The sequence below is a fragment of the Callospermophilus lateralis genome, chromosome 14, assembly GCF_048772815.1.
Source record: "Callospermophilus lateralis isolate mCalLat2 chromosome 14, mCalLat2.hap1, whole genome shotgun sequence".
NCBI classification, from domain to species: domain Eukaryota; kingdom Metazoa; phylum Chordata; class Mammalia; order Rodentia; family Sciuridae; genus Callospermophilus; species Callospermophilus lateralis.
Genome location: NC_135318.1, coordinates 24357485 through 24371502, shown reverse-complemented (window position 1 = coordinate 24371502; position 14018 = coordinate 24357485). Strand labels below are relative to the sequence as shown.

General features: G+C 37.2%; 1 protein-coding gene across 1 annotated transcript; it reads left to right on the top strand.

Moving 5' to 3' along the window:
• Positions 1–444: 444 nt before the first annotated feature.
• Dpy30 (dpy-30 histone methyltransferase complex regulatory subunit) lies at positions 445–12659 on the top strand. Its single transcript, XM_076833478.1, has 5 exons — positions 445–520; positions 759–830; positions 923–970; positions 8480–8622; positions 12313–12659. The coding sequence occupies exons 2-5, from the start codon at positions 795–797 to the stop codon at positions 12383–12385; spliced, it is 300 nt and encodes a 99-aa protein (XP_076689593.1). The 5' UTR covers positions 445–520; positions 759–794; the 3' UTR covers positions 12386–12659.
• Positions 12660–14018: the final 1359 nt, after the last annotated feature.

Sequence of the window (14018 nt, the reverse complement as noted above, 5' to 3'; positions counted from 1 at the left end):
AATCCAGGGGTGCTTTACCACTGAGCTACATTCCAGTCCTTTTTATTTAGAGACTGGGTCTGGCTAAGTTGCCAAGGCTGGCCCAGACCTTGAGATGGCCCAGACCTTGCGATCCTTCGGCTTCAGCCTGCCGAGCCCCGCGAGTAACGGGCGTGCGCCACCGCGCCCACCGGGGCCTGTGATCTTATAGGAAGAAGCAGAGTAAGTGATTTCGGTTCCTCCAGGACAGACGATTTCAGGCAGAACCAAAGACCCCTGGGGAACTGGGCAAGTCACTTGGTCGCCTTCGGTTCGCAGGTTGACTCACTCTCGCAGTCCCAGAGGACAGATGGCGGCCCGCACCTCTGCAGACAACTAACACCCTCAGAGCCGGCGGGTCCCGGTGCCTCCCGGCCCAAGCCCGCCCGGAAGATCTGCGCAGGCGCAGTCGTGCGACATTCGTCACTTACGGCCGGAGCGGTTCGTGCTGGGAGTTGGTGGCGCCGTGCAGACCTTTTAGGAACCAACAGCTTGGGCGCGGGTAATTAGCTCTCTTTCGTCCCTTGCTCACTTTTTCCAAGTACCTGGGACTGCCTCGGATCTTCTTGACCTGATGCGGGCGTCCAGTCGTGGACGGTCCCATCCTGCTCCTCTTCCGCTGCGGGCGTTCGCGCGCCCAGGTGGGGGTGAGGGGCGGGGTCGCGGACTGGGCTGGACTCCATCCTGGCGTTTTCGTGTTGAAGTTTCCCGGGTAACTCGTGCTCTTTTCGTTTTCCAAGGCTGATATCCCGGGACTGTGGTTTGCAGGGTCCACCATGGAGCCAGAGCAGATGCTGGAAGGACAGACGCAGGTACCGGAGGCGCTGGATTCGGGTGGCGGTGTGCCAGGGAGGCAGCGGGAAACGGCGGCTGATGTCTCTGTGACCTGTGTTTTGTTTTCTAGGTTGCAGAAAACCCTCACTCTGAGTACGGTCTGACCGACAATGTTGAGGTAACTCTCCCAGTTCCTTGTCGCATCTTTGCGTCTCCTGCGAGCTGGTGAAAAGTTGGGATCCGTTTTTACTAGGTTACTTTGCACAAGTGAAAACTTTGCTATCTTCAACACAATAGTATCAAATTACAGGTAGTTTGTTTTTAACAGTGGTGCTAATACTTTTCTTAAATATAGAAGCTACCCCGTTAATGGAGTTTAAATACTGGAATCACTGAACCAGAGCTGGGTGGCATTGGTTAAGAAAATACAATTTTGTTGGGTGCGGTGGCGCCCGTCTGAGATTCTAGCGATTCAGTAGGTTTAGAAAGGAGGAATCAGGCCAGCCTCAGCAATTAAGGGAGACCCTCAGCAGCTTAACGCAACTCTGTCTCCAAATAAAAATGAAGGGCATAACTATGATATTCTAATATTATGTCCCAGACCACCAGACCTTGGGAAAATGAGAGAAAAAAAAAAAAAAAGTCGAGTGTTTGGTATTTTATTTAGTGGTTAGTTTTTCTGCTGCTTTAATTTTAAAGTGCCCTTTCGTTTACGAATTAAAGGGGATAGTAAAATGGTAATTATGTTTTTGTAAGTTTTTACTTGGCCAAAAGAGGGTAACAGCCCTATGTTCAGCTTTTCATTCATCACATTTTAAAATTATTTTTTTGTTTTTTGAGTTAATACCAACTTGAATACATTATTATATTCAAACCTCTCTATTGATTTACAATATGTGAGTTCACAAAGCATATATTATAGATACAGATAACTATCAAGTCCCCTTGTTTCCTTTAAAATTGAATAAAACAAAATTAAACTGTGCATCTCATGCACCATTTGCACTCCAGTGTTCAGAATGTCTCTTGGCAGCACTGGTTGGTAGTTTTGCTTCCAAAATTTCATGTATTCAAAATAACAGATCACTTGAAACTCCATGCAGTGATTCTTCCATTTTAGAGATTTAGTCCATGGTTGTTTAGCCACTCCATTGCTCTGGGCCCTGGGTGAGGCAGAACATCATGGTGGAGAGGCATGATGAAGGAAGGCTGCTTAGCTCATGGTATATGGAAAGCAGAGGTACTAGGAATTGAACTCAGGGGCGCTTAACCACTGAGCTACATCCCCAGCCCTTTTTTATGTTTTATTTGGAGATAGGACCTCGATAAGTTGCTGAGGCTGGCTTTGAACTTGCCATCATCCTGCTTTAGCCTCCTGAGCCACTACGATTACAGGTGTGTGCCACTGTGCCAGTAGGGCATATATTTTGATTTCTAATTTATACTTATTTTTTTTGTGATATCTGCAAATCTGGAAACTACTGTTCTACAACTGCCACTGCTGTTACTCCTTTTAAGATTGTATTTTATTTCCTTTATTGGCTTATTGTAATTTTAGATTATTTTTAAGTGATTATTTTAGGGTTGTATAGCATGTAAATTTACTTGAAATAGTAGTATATCTTTTAAGTACATGAATCTTTTTTTCTCCCTGGTGCTGGAGAGCGAAATCAAGGACTGGTGCATGTTAGGCAAATCTTGTAAAATTGAGCTATATCCTCAGCTCAGTATATGAATCTTATAATATTTTTCAATTTTTTAAAATCTCTCTTTGCCTTTGTGTTATTATCATGTATTTCATTTCATTCATTATGAGCTGTGTGTTGATGATTTTAATTTTTTCCTTAAAAAGTTGATTATCTTTTAAAATATATAAACAAAAAAATAATTTTTTTCTTTTTTTTGGGGGGGTACCAGGGATTGAACTCAGGGGCACTTAACCATTAAGCCACATCCCCAGCCCTATTCTTTATTTTATTTAGAGGCAGGGTCTCACTGAGTTGCTTAGCACTTTGCTTTTGCTGAGGCTGCTTTGAACTCGCGATCCTCCTGCCTCAGCCTCCCCAGCTGCTGGGATTACAGGCATGCACCACTGTGCCCAGCAAGAAAAATAATCTCTTATTTTTATTTTAGCAGTACTGGGTATTGAACCCAAGGACGTTCTACCACTGAGCTACATCCCTAGCCACTTATTTTATTTTATATATATATATTTGTTTGTTTAGATACCAGGGATTGAACCCAGGGGCACTTAAGTACTGAGCCACATCCCCAGTTCTTTTTATTTTTTGAGATAAGATCTTGCCAGTTGCTCAGGCCCTCGCCAAGTGGCTGAGGCTAGACTCAAACTTGTGATCCTCCTTCCTCAGCCTCCTGAGTTGCTAGGTTTATAGGCATATTTCACCATCCTTGGCTTGATTTATTATTTTGAGAAGAGTCTTCCTTAGTTGCCCAGACTGGCTTCAAACTTAAAATACTCCTTCCTTAGCCTCCCAAGTAGATAGAATTACAATGCATATGTGCCAATATGCCCTTTGAAAAAGATGATTTTATATTTATTCACATGTTGTCCATTTCTGGGGCTCTTCATTCTTTTGTATGGATCTAGTTTTCCATCTGGTGTTATTTTCTTTCTGCTTGAAGGGTTTCACCATTTCTTATACTGCAGGTTTTCAGGTAAGGAATTCTTTGAGCTTCTGAATGTCTGAAAAAATCATTGTTTTGCCTTTTTTTTGGGGAAGATGTTTTTGCTGAATGTAAATATGCTTCACTGTCTCCTGGTGGACATTGTTTCAGATGAGAAGTCTGCCATTGTTCCTGTCTTTGCTTCTCAATATATAATATGTCTTTTCTTGTGCTGTTTTTTAAGATTTTTATCAGTTTTTTTTAAAGCATTCTTTTTTTTTAAACCTTTATTTGTTTATTTTTATGTGGTGCTGAGGATCGAACTCAGTGCCTCATATGTGCTAGGCAAGCACTCTGCCACTGACCCTCAGGCCCTTCATCACAGTTTTTTAAAATTTATTTTTTATTTTTTAAAATATTTGAAACCAAGGGTAATAATTACTTAACTATGTCTTGAGCCCCTTTTTCAAAAATTTTAATTTTGAGATGGGATCTCACCAAGTGGCTAAATTGCTAAGGCTGGCTTTGAGCTTGTGATTTTCCTTCTTTAGCTTCCCTGAGCTGCTGGAATTACAGGTGTGCACCATGGTGCCTGACTTTTTATCCCAATTTTTAAGTGAGCTTATTTGGATATTTGTAATGTGTATTGATCTTCTTTCTTTTTTTAAAAAAAATGTGGTGCTGGGGATTTAACCCAGGGCTCGGTCCATGCTAAGTGCTTGCTCTACTAGCACTGAGCTCTATTCCCAGCACGCCCCCCCCCCCCTTTTTTTAAATATGCCTTCTGCTTAGGATTCATTGAGCTTCTTGGATCTGAGGGTTTACAGTTTTGATCAACTTTTGAAAAATTTCAGCCTTTATTTCTTCAAATATTTGGTTAGATTAATTTACAACTACTTTTGTCTATCTTGAATATACTCATGCTTTCCTCTATTGTGAACTCTGTAGTGGTCTTGCTTCTTTTATCATCTTTGTCATTTTTAGGTTTCTTTCTATGGGTTGTGTTGTAAGTGAGCTCTTCCATCAACAAACCAAACACATTGGTGTCTTTCCACAATGTCAGAACTTATTAATAACAATAAGTTTATAGGGAACATTGCTTTCATCATTGGTAGTTCACTGAATACTTGTGGGTCACCTGGTAGTCATAAGCTGGACAATCACAGGATCTTTTATTCCAGTCTTAATTTGTAATATCTACAATACTCAAGTCATACATACGTCACACTTTGCCCAATTATATATATATTATAAAAAGCCTAAGACAGAATTAAGGCAGCCACAGGGGTATAGAAGACCAAACTGAGAGCAAATGCAGAAAACAAATACAAATGCAGTAAACCAGACTAAGAACTTGTTCAAGGCACAGAGCTGTCAAGGTGCAGGAACTTATTCTAGGCCAAGGTCTGGTCGGACTGCAGTTTCAGAGTGTCAGCTTGGAGTAGGGCTATGCACAGATATCACAGGCAGGAAAAACCTCACTCTGCCCAAGCTTGAGGACAGAGATTCACAAGTTTGTTGCTGTGGTGATTTTCTTAGCCAGGTCTTCTGCTGAGTGACCAGGAGACAGCATCAAGGTGCCATGGTGCCCATTCTCAGGGTGCTTTTCCTTTTATGGGCAAGTGAGAGGATTGCTTCATCTTTTGGTTTGGTGTGTTCGATAAGCACATGGGCCTGTTTTTTCCCATATGAGTTGCTATGCCCATGCATCCATGTGCTTCTGATTAATTTCATAAGTCCAATGCTGGCCATATTTAGTAACATGATTAGTTTGTGTCTTATTGTTGTGCCAGGCAGAGATGGCACTTTATACTCAAACAAGGTATAGAGTCATTCCACCTCAGCACTTAAACTCAAAATGGAGTTGCTTATGGCAAACTACTGCTTTTACAAAATGGAGTAAAACAGCCTGAAAAGTGCTGTTCAACACACCATGGAATAACTCTGAGCAGAACACTGCCTGCTCTTCACAGGTTGATTTTTCTCTTTAGTATGACATTATTTTTCTTCTTTGCCTGACTAGCAATCTCTTACAGGATGCTGGGCATTGTGAATTTTACCTTGTATGGTATTGGATATTTTTTCTGTTTTTCAAACATTATTGAATTTTGTTCTAAGATAGTTACTTAGAAACAATTTGATCCTTTTAAGGCTTTCTTTAATCCTCATTAAGTGGGCCTAGACCAGCCTTTAGTTTAGACCTAATTTCTTCCTCTTGAGTATTCTATCAGATATTCCATATATTTTGAAGTTTTCCTACTCTGGGTCAGGGGAGCACAGCTTTGTATGAACTCTGCCATTGAGGGCCTCCTGTGAGGTTTTTTTCACCTGAAGACAGAAAGGCAATCTCTTTAGTGTCTTTCTGTTCAGTTCTCTCTCCATGTAACATTATCCTTTCTAGTACTCTGCCTTGCAAATTCCAGTTATCTTCCCAGCTCAGGAGACTACTGGCCTCTGCTCAAGGGCTATCTTCCATGCAGCATTCTATAAGTTCTCAACGCAGGAAACAGTAAACTAGAGTAATCATATTAATCATAGGTTTCAGCTCCTCTGTATGTGTAGGCATTTTTATTCAGGTTAATGAAAAGATTTTAACTTACGTAAAATTAAACATAGCCACTGGTAGTACATATTCAGTAAAAGAATGAAATAAATGAGACTATTTTGTTAAGAAAGTTATTATAGGACTTATAGTAATTGCTTAGGCATTGCTGTTTCTTATTGGAGGCACTGTAATATTCATATAGTTGACTAGTTTTATTACTAGTTTTTCTGTTTTTATTTTGGTGCTGGGGATTAAACCCAGGGCCTCTAGCAGGCTAGACAAGTGCTCTATCACCAGGTACCACCCTTCAGCCTGCTGACTAGTTTTATTGCTCACAAGTACTATGACAGAAAGTTAGGATTGCTTACAGAAAATATATTCTGAGCCAGGCCTGGTGACATAAGCCTGTAATTCCAGAGACTCCAGGGGGCTGAGGCAGGAGGATCCCAAGTTCAAAGCTAGCCATAGCAACTTAGGCAGGATTTCAGTATAATAACGAGAACTGGAGATATAGCTCAGTGGTAAAGTGCCTCTGGGGGTTAAATCTCCAGTACTAAAAAAACCCAAAACCCCTACATTCTGAAGTGTTGAGGATTGCCTCATTTTCTTTATTGTGATCATTTGAACATGGTGGATTTTGATCTAGGATAGATCCACATAGGTGGATTTTGAATGAAAACTCATTCAACTAGCTGGGTGTGGTAAGGCACACCTCTAATCCCAGTGATTCATGAGATTGAGGCATGGTGATTCCCAAATTTGAGACCATCCTTGGCAAATTAGAGACTTTTGTCTTGAAATAAAAAATAAAAAAGGCTGGTGATGTAGCTTGGTGGTAAAGTACCAAACTGGGTTTAATCCCCAGTACTGCCCCCCAAATCCCTCATTCACTGTGATAATTTTAGTTTTCTGAAATATCAAGTTGTATAATGTTTTCTGCAATGGATTTTACAAGGGCTTATTTAGAATTTCAGAAATGATGTTGTGTTACAGTTATTATCTGTTGAAATTTACTGATGAACAATACACTTCCCCATCCATGACTAAATAAATAGGTATTTTATATATTAAATAGACTTTATAGAAAATTATTTTTAATAAGTTCCAAAATTATATTGAAAATCATAGGAGAAATTGATAGTTATGAGAAATGTCTTTGGAACCAGTGCCATGGTGTGTACCTGTAATCCCAGCAACTCAAGAAGCTGAGGTAGGAGGTTCATGGGTTCAGAGTCAGCCCTAGCAATTTATGGAGGCCTTAAGCAACTTAGCAAGACCCTGTCTCAAAACATAAAAAGGGAGCTGGGGTTGTGGCTCAGTGGTAGAGCGCTTGGCTGCCACATACGAGACCCTGGTTTCTATCCTTAGCACCACATTAAAATAAAAGATATTTACAACTAAAAAAAAAAACACCCATAAAAAGGGCTAGAGATGTGGCTCAGTGGCTAGCACTCCCCCCCTGCCCCCTGGGGTTCAATCCCCTGTACCAAAAAAGATAAGAAATGTCTTTGGAAACCATGGTGTATATGTTGTAGATAAAGTGATTCAAATTAAAAAAATATATGTACATACAGATATATAGTGAAGGCACAGATGCTAACTGTACCTTTTAATGTAGTTCAGTGGTAGAATGCCCCTGGGTTCAATTCCCAGTATAAAAAAATAAAAATAAAAAACTAGATTTCCAAAGAAAGAAAAATTTTTTAATAAGTTACTTTTTAATTTTTTTTATACAAGCAAAATCAATGTGAAAACTCCAATTTGAGTTGTTAAGTAGGAACTATGAGTTTCTCAAATTTCACTCACTTAAATGTCATATTAATGATCTTTACTATAAATAATTTTCCTCATTTTTGGGGTGTTAAGTACTTTTTGTTTTTCTTCAGTTTCTTCTCTTAAAAAATCGGTGTGTGTGTATGTGTGTGTGTTTTAAAGAAACAAATGGAAAAGCTGATTGTGATAGAGGGGAGCCATGAAAATGAAAACAATGAATACAAAACAATGGTAATGAATTTTAAGTAGATTCTGTTGACAGTGTAAGCCTGTGAGCCTGCAGTTTGTTTTCTCTGTCAAAAAGGGAGTTTAACAAGTTCTGCAGAAGTGCTAAAGACATATTAGCACTATACTGAGACTCTATCTTTGATATAATCTGTGATGAAAGAATTAAAACAGGACTGGCTTTCTTGCTATGATTCAGTGTTGCTTCATGTCCAATGTTATGGAATAGGGTAAGAAGGAATTCTCATGGAACGCAAAAAAAAGGGCACCTAAAAAGGCAAAAGGAAAAGGGAGAAAGTAGAAGCTGGAGATTATGAGATAATAAGTTATCTTCAGAGGGAAAGAGCTATATGAGATTTAGAGTAGGGTTTGAATCTCTGTTGTGAGGTTTGCAGTCTAGTATCAGCTTTCTAGTGATAGTTTTGCCTTTTCTATTTGTGTCATATTTCCATTAGTTTTTGTTTCATGTTCAAAATGTCATTATTGGCATATTCATGCATCGATTTTTGAATTCACTAGAGGATAGTAGAAAACGAGAAGATGAATGCAGAAAAGTCATCAAAACAGAAGGTGGATTTACAGTCTTTGCCAACTCGTGCCTACCTGGATCAGACGGTTGTGCCTATCTTATTACAGGGACTTGCTGTGCTTGCAAAGGAAAGGTAAGATTATAGCATTTGCAATTGGAAAGAAAGAGACAGTTCCCTAATTGAAATCTTATTAGTCATGTATAATGGTTTTTTACTATAATATTTTATAATTTATGGCTATTAAACTTTTTTTAAAGAAGTCAGTCATGAAGAATTAAAGAAAGCAACACACATAAAGAAGTCAGCCATAAATTCATAATGCAGGCATTTTCTTTCTTTCTTTCATCTTTTTGAGAAAGAGAAAAAAAAAAAAGTTTTATTGTTTTGCTAGCAAATAAGAAACACAGGGGATTCCTGTCCCAGAGACTGTGATTTTCCCCATCGCAGCATTTTCATTAGTCTTAGATTATTTGAATATTTGTAAAGGTTTGTAATCATGGTGTGTGTGTGTAATTTTGTATGTTCTTTTATTTGACATAATTATTTCCCATCTCCATAGTCTTCATTATTACAGTTATTTATTTATTTCTTTTTGGTACTGGGGATTAAACCTGGGGTGCTCTACCATGGAGCTATAATTTCCCTGCCCCCTTTTAAAAAAAACTTGAGATGGGGGTCTCACTAAGTTGTCCAGATTGGCCCTGAAGTTGTGTTCCTCCTGTCTTAGCCTCCTGAATGGAATCCCTGGGTTAATAGGCTTGGGAGTTTCATGATTATAATTTAAATTTTAATAATATCATAATTAATTTAGCCATTTTCCCCACTGTTGAACATTGAGATCCAATTTTCCTTTGGTGTTATAGGTTTTATATCTGTTTTCATGCCTCTTTTGCCTCTGTTTAGTTGTTTTATTATGATGAATTCTGAAGAGTTGGTTTACTTGTTCAAAGGACATGACTTTTTATAGTGCTCAAAATGTAATATCATATTTGTCCAAAAGTTTGTTCTTAAAAATTTTTATTATGAAATTTTGCTAATTTGTCTTAGCTTACATTTCTTTATTAATATGATTACAGTTATTTCTCATTCCCCAGGAATTCTCACCTAAAATATTTTTGTATGAACAAATACAATAAAAAAATTTATTTTGTAAATTAGATTAATCAATGTTGATTAGATACATATTATGTTTTATTCAAAGAATAGTGATAACCATTGAAGCCATACTTTGATAAAGAACTTGATGGAAGTATATCTCATAGATTATTGACTAAGAATAATTATATTAATTTATATAAAAATTATGTGGAGGCCGATGGTAGAACACTTGCTTGGCATACACAAAGACCTGGTTCAGTTCCCAGCATCTAATAAATAGATAAATAAATAAACGATAAATGCTTGCTTTTGATTATTAGTATATTTATAAATAAGATTTATTTATAACAATGACATATCCTGATTCTGCTACCAATAATTAATATGTGGGCAGCAACTCTGCTGGCACATGCCTGTAATTCTAGCTACTCAGGAGGCTGAGAGTTTAAGGCCAACCTGGGCAATTTTGCAAGTTCCTGTCTTACAATTCAAAAAAGGGCTGGGCATGTACTCCAGTGATAGAGTATGTGCTTAAAATACAAAAGCATCCTTTATTCTTATTTTTTGGTTCTTTTTAAAGAAAGTTAAGATGTTAGAAATTCTAAATATTACGTTAAGTGCTAGGAGAAAAAATATGAAAAGTTTTAAAAGTAATACAGAGTTTTTTAAAAAAAATTGTTTTGTAGTTATAAATGGACAGAAAGCCTTTATTTTATTTATTTTTATATGGTGCTGAGGATCGAACCCAGTGTCTAAAACATGCTAGGCAATTGCTCTGCCACTGAGCTACAGCCCCAGCCCAATACAGTGTTTTTAAGTAAAGAGTTCTGGCAAAACAAACTAATCATAAACATATGAAAATTTTTGTCTGTATGTAAGTGGCAGATGAGGCTAAAGTGTAAAGGGATTTTTTTTGGAAATATTTTTAGTTGTAGATGGACATAATACCTTTATTGTATTCATTAATTTTTTATGTGGTGCTGAAGATTGAACCTAGTGACTCACATAGGGTAGGCAAGTGCTCTATCACTGAGATACACCCTCAGCTTGAATTATTATTATTATTATTTTGGTACAGGGGTTTGAACCCAAGGGTGCTTAACCATTGAGTCACATCTCCCATTCTTTTTTAAAATTTATTATTTATTTATTTAGGTACTGGGGATTGAACTTAGGGGCACTCAACCACTGAGCCACATCCCGAGCCCTATTTTATTTTATTTAGAGACAGGGTCTCACTGAGCTGCTTAGTGTCTTGCCATTGCTGAGGCTTCATCCTTCTGCCTCAGCCTCCTTAGCTGCTGAGATTATAGTCATGCGCCTCTGAGCCTGGCCAATTCTTTTTTATTTTTTATTTCGAGACAGAGTCTCACTAAATTGCTTTGGGCCTTGCTAAGTTGCTGAGGCTGGCCTCCAGCTTGTGATCCTCTTGCCTCAGCCTCTTGAGTTGATGGAAATATTGGCATATTGCCTGGTTGAGGGAAATGTTTAGAGATCATTGCAAATCAGTTTTCAATGTAACTTTTTATAGTAGAGTTTAAAACATATTCCTCAAATTTTCATAGTAGAGTTTCATAGTAGAGTTTAAAATATATTCCTCAAATTTTCATCTTTGGACTTGTTTTCTCAGCAATAGTAACTAATATAAAAGTGATAAGTATAAAATAATACCTCTTAATTTGTTTATACCTTTATACCTGTATTCATTTATTTAATTTTATGTGGTGCTGAGAATCTAACCCAGGGCCTTGCACATGCTAGGTGAGTGCTCTACTGCTGAGCCACAACCCCAGCCCCAAATAGCTCTTAATTTTTTTTAAAAACTCTTTTTTAAAAATTTATTTAGTTGTAGATGAACACACAGTATCTTTATTTATTTTTATGTAGTGCTGGGGATTGAACCAGTGCTTCACACATGCAAGGCAAGCACTTTACCACTGCGCTACAGCCTCAGCCCCCAAATACCTTTTAATTTTAAAAATATATTCGACTTCTCAGATGTAATGTTTGGTTGGTTGCAGTATTAAAATTATTAATTCAAATTGTTTGAAGAAAGATGTGTTTTTTTTGGTAGTAGGGTTTTGAACTCAGGGATGTTCTACATCCACATCCCCTTCCATTTTTTAATTTTGAGACAGGATCTTGCTTAGTTGCCAAATTTGTCCACAAACTTGTGATTCTCCTGGCTCCCATATAGCTGGGATTAAGAATGTGAGCCACAGTGTCAGTGGAAGTGTTGATTCCTTTGATCAGTCACTTAAGGAGTAGATCCAGATGTTTTAGAAAGGCTACAGCTATTGTCCTAAGTTGTTTTCTTTTGTTGAAGGATAATACTCAGAAAGTTGCATATATCATAGGTACAGCTTGATGAATTTTCACAAACTAAACATACCTATGTAATGGGCACTCAGATGAAAAAGTTGAGTGATGGTCAGTAGTCCATTCATCTCCCTTGCGATGCCTACAGATCATTCTAATTGGGATAATTGTAATTCCATTGTTAGTACATTTTCAAAACTGTGTTTTCAAATTGAGTTCATAACAAGTTTTAAGTCATAACAATTTTTCATTCTTTTAAAATTATACCATTGGCTAGTTTGCTTAGTACAAATGGGCTTTGTAAAATGAAACTTAAGATGATTTTTTTTCTTTAAGGAACAAAATGTTTAAATTAACACATCTAGAAAATATATTTCTAAACTTTGGATTTCTTTTCCCTTACAGACCACCAAATCCCATTGAATTTCTAGCATCCTATCTTTTAAAAAACAAGGCACAATTTGAAGATCGAAACTGACTTATTGGGAAGAACAGAAAAATATGGTTGCTACTGTAGATTTTACATGATTAAGAGGCAGCTTTAATTGCCATGATTTTTCCCTTTTTTTGGAAGTATAAGAATCTTCAGGACAACAGAATTTATTTCGGAGTTATGGAAGAGAACATATTTCCCTTATTTTGATTTAATCACCATACTTATTTAATGAGTGTCTTCTGTGCAATCTTTTCTCAGATTGTCTTTAACTTTGTTTGAAAAATGACCTTCAAAATAAACTGTCATAATGCCATTATTTTACAGTAGTTTTTGTTTTTATGACAAACATTTTATTTATACATTTGGTTTTCATGAGTTATTTTCTGTCTTCAGATGTTACAGAGTGTTACAAAAGAGTGAAAATACAGCAGAATGAAGTATAATATAAAAAATGCTGCCAGTTTTTCTCAATATTGCTAGGGACCCTTCTGAGGGTGGGATGTGGATCTCTTCAACAGCTAACAAACATCACAGATGATTCTAATGTACAATAATGTTGGAGTATTGATAAAAAGCATTATTTCAGTGCTTTAGAGATGATATAGCTATCCTTTATTGCAGTCTTACCATGTGTGAGGCATAGTACTATTTTACTTAAATTATTTCTAAAATAGCAACTCTGCAAAGTAGATATTATTATTCCCATTTTGCAGATGAGGAAACAGACTTGGAGAGGTTAAATGACTTACTCAAGAGAACATTACTGGTAAGTGCTTGAATGGGAATTCAACCCAGTTCTACCAGTGTGTTGCTGATAGCTAAGTGAGAAGTACTTGTGCTACTTCATATCATTTTCTCTGTGCAAAAAAAAAAAAAAAAAAAAAAGCCAGTGGTGCCCCCCATTCCTGTGAAGAAATTGAGATAGTTCAGTAGCTGAGATAATTGTCTGAAGAGAGCCAAGAAAAATATTCACTAGAGCAGTATTCTCAAATGGGAATCCTCCCAGGACATTTGGTGATATCACCTTTTAATTGTCATATCTGGAGTGAGATGGGATTCATTTTGCAAGTAGAGGTTGGAGGCCAGGATTACTTCTTAACATCCTAAAAGACACAGGACAATCCATGTGCCATCCCCATTCTACCTCTCAAAGTATTTTGTTCAAAGTGTCAGTACAACCAAAGTAGGTAAACCCTGCATTGGAAGCATTCTGAAGTCTTGTGTCTCCAAGCTGAAATATTAAGGTCCACATACATTTATTTATATATATATATACACACACACACACACACACACATACATACATACATATACATATATACATATATATGTGTGTGTATATATATACGTATATATATATACACATACACATATACATATATACATATATATTTATAAATCTGTAAATATAGGTTTATAGGTTATTTATGTATTTATATGATCTATAAATATATGTGCCTTGAGAGCATAATTCAGTTGGGATAGAATTTGTACTTGTTGAAAACTTTTTTTTTTAATACCTTTATTAAAAAGGTATTTATTTGTATGTGGTGCTGAGGATTGAACCCAGTGTCTAACACATGCTAGGCAAGTACTCTACCACTGAGCCAGAACCACAGCCCCATTGATGAAAACTCTTTAAGGCGGTCTGATACATACCTCTGGTTAGGGACCA

Excerpts from the sequence above, each read along its gene's own strand:
- Dpy30 (XM_076833478.1), top strand. The coding sequence starts at position 795 with ATGGAGCCAGAGCAGATGCTGGAAGGACAGACGCAG. Across the intron at positions 831-922 it reads TGCTGGAAGGACAGACGCAG|GTTGCAGAAAACCCTCACTC; the intron begins GTACCGGAGGCG and ends TTTGTTTTCTAG. Across the intron at positions 971-8,479 it reads GTCTGACCGACAATGTTGAG|AGGATAGTAGAAAACGAGAA; the intron begins GTAACTCTCCCA and ends TGAATTCACTAG.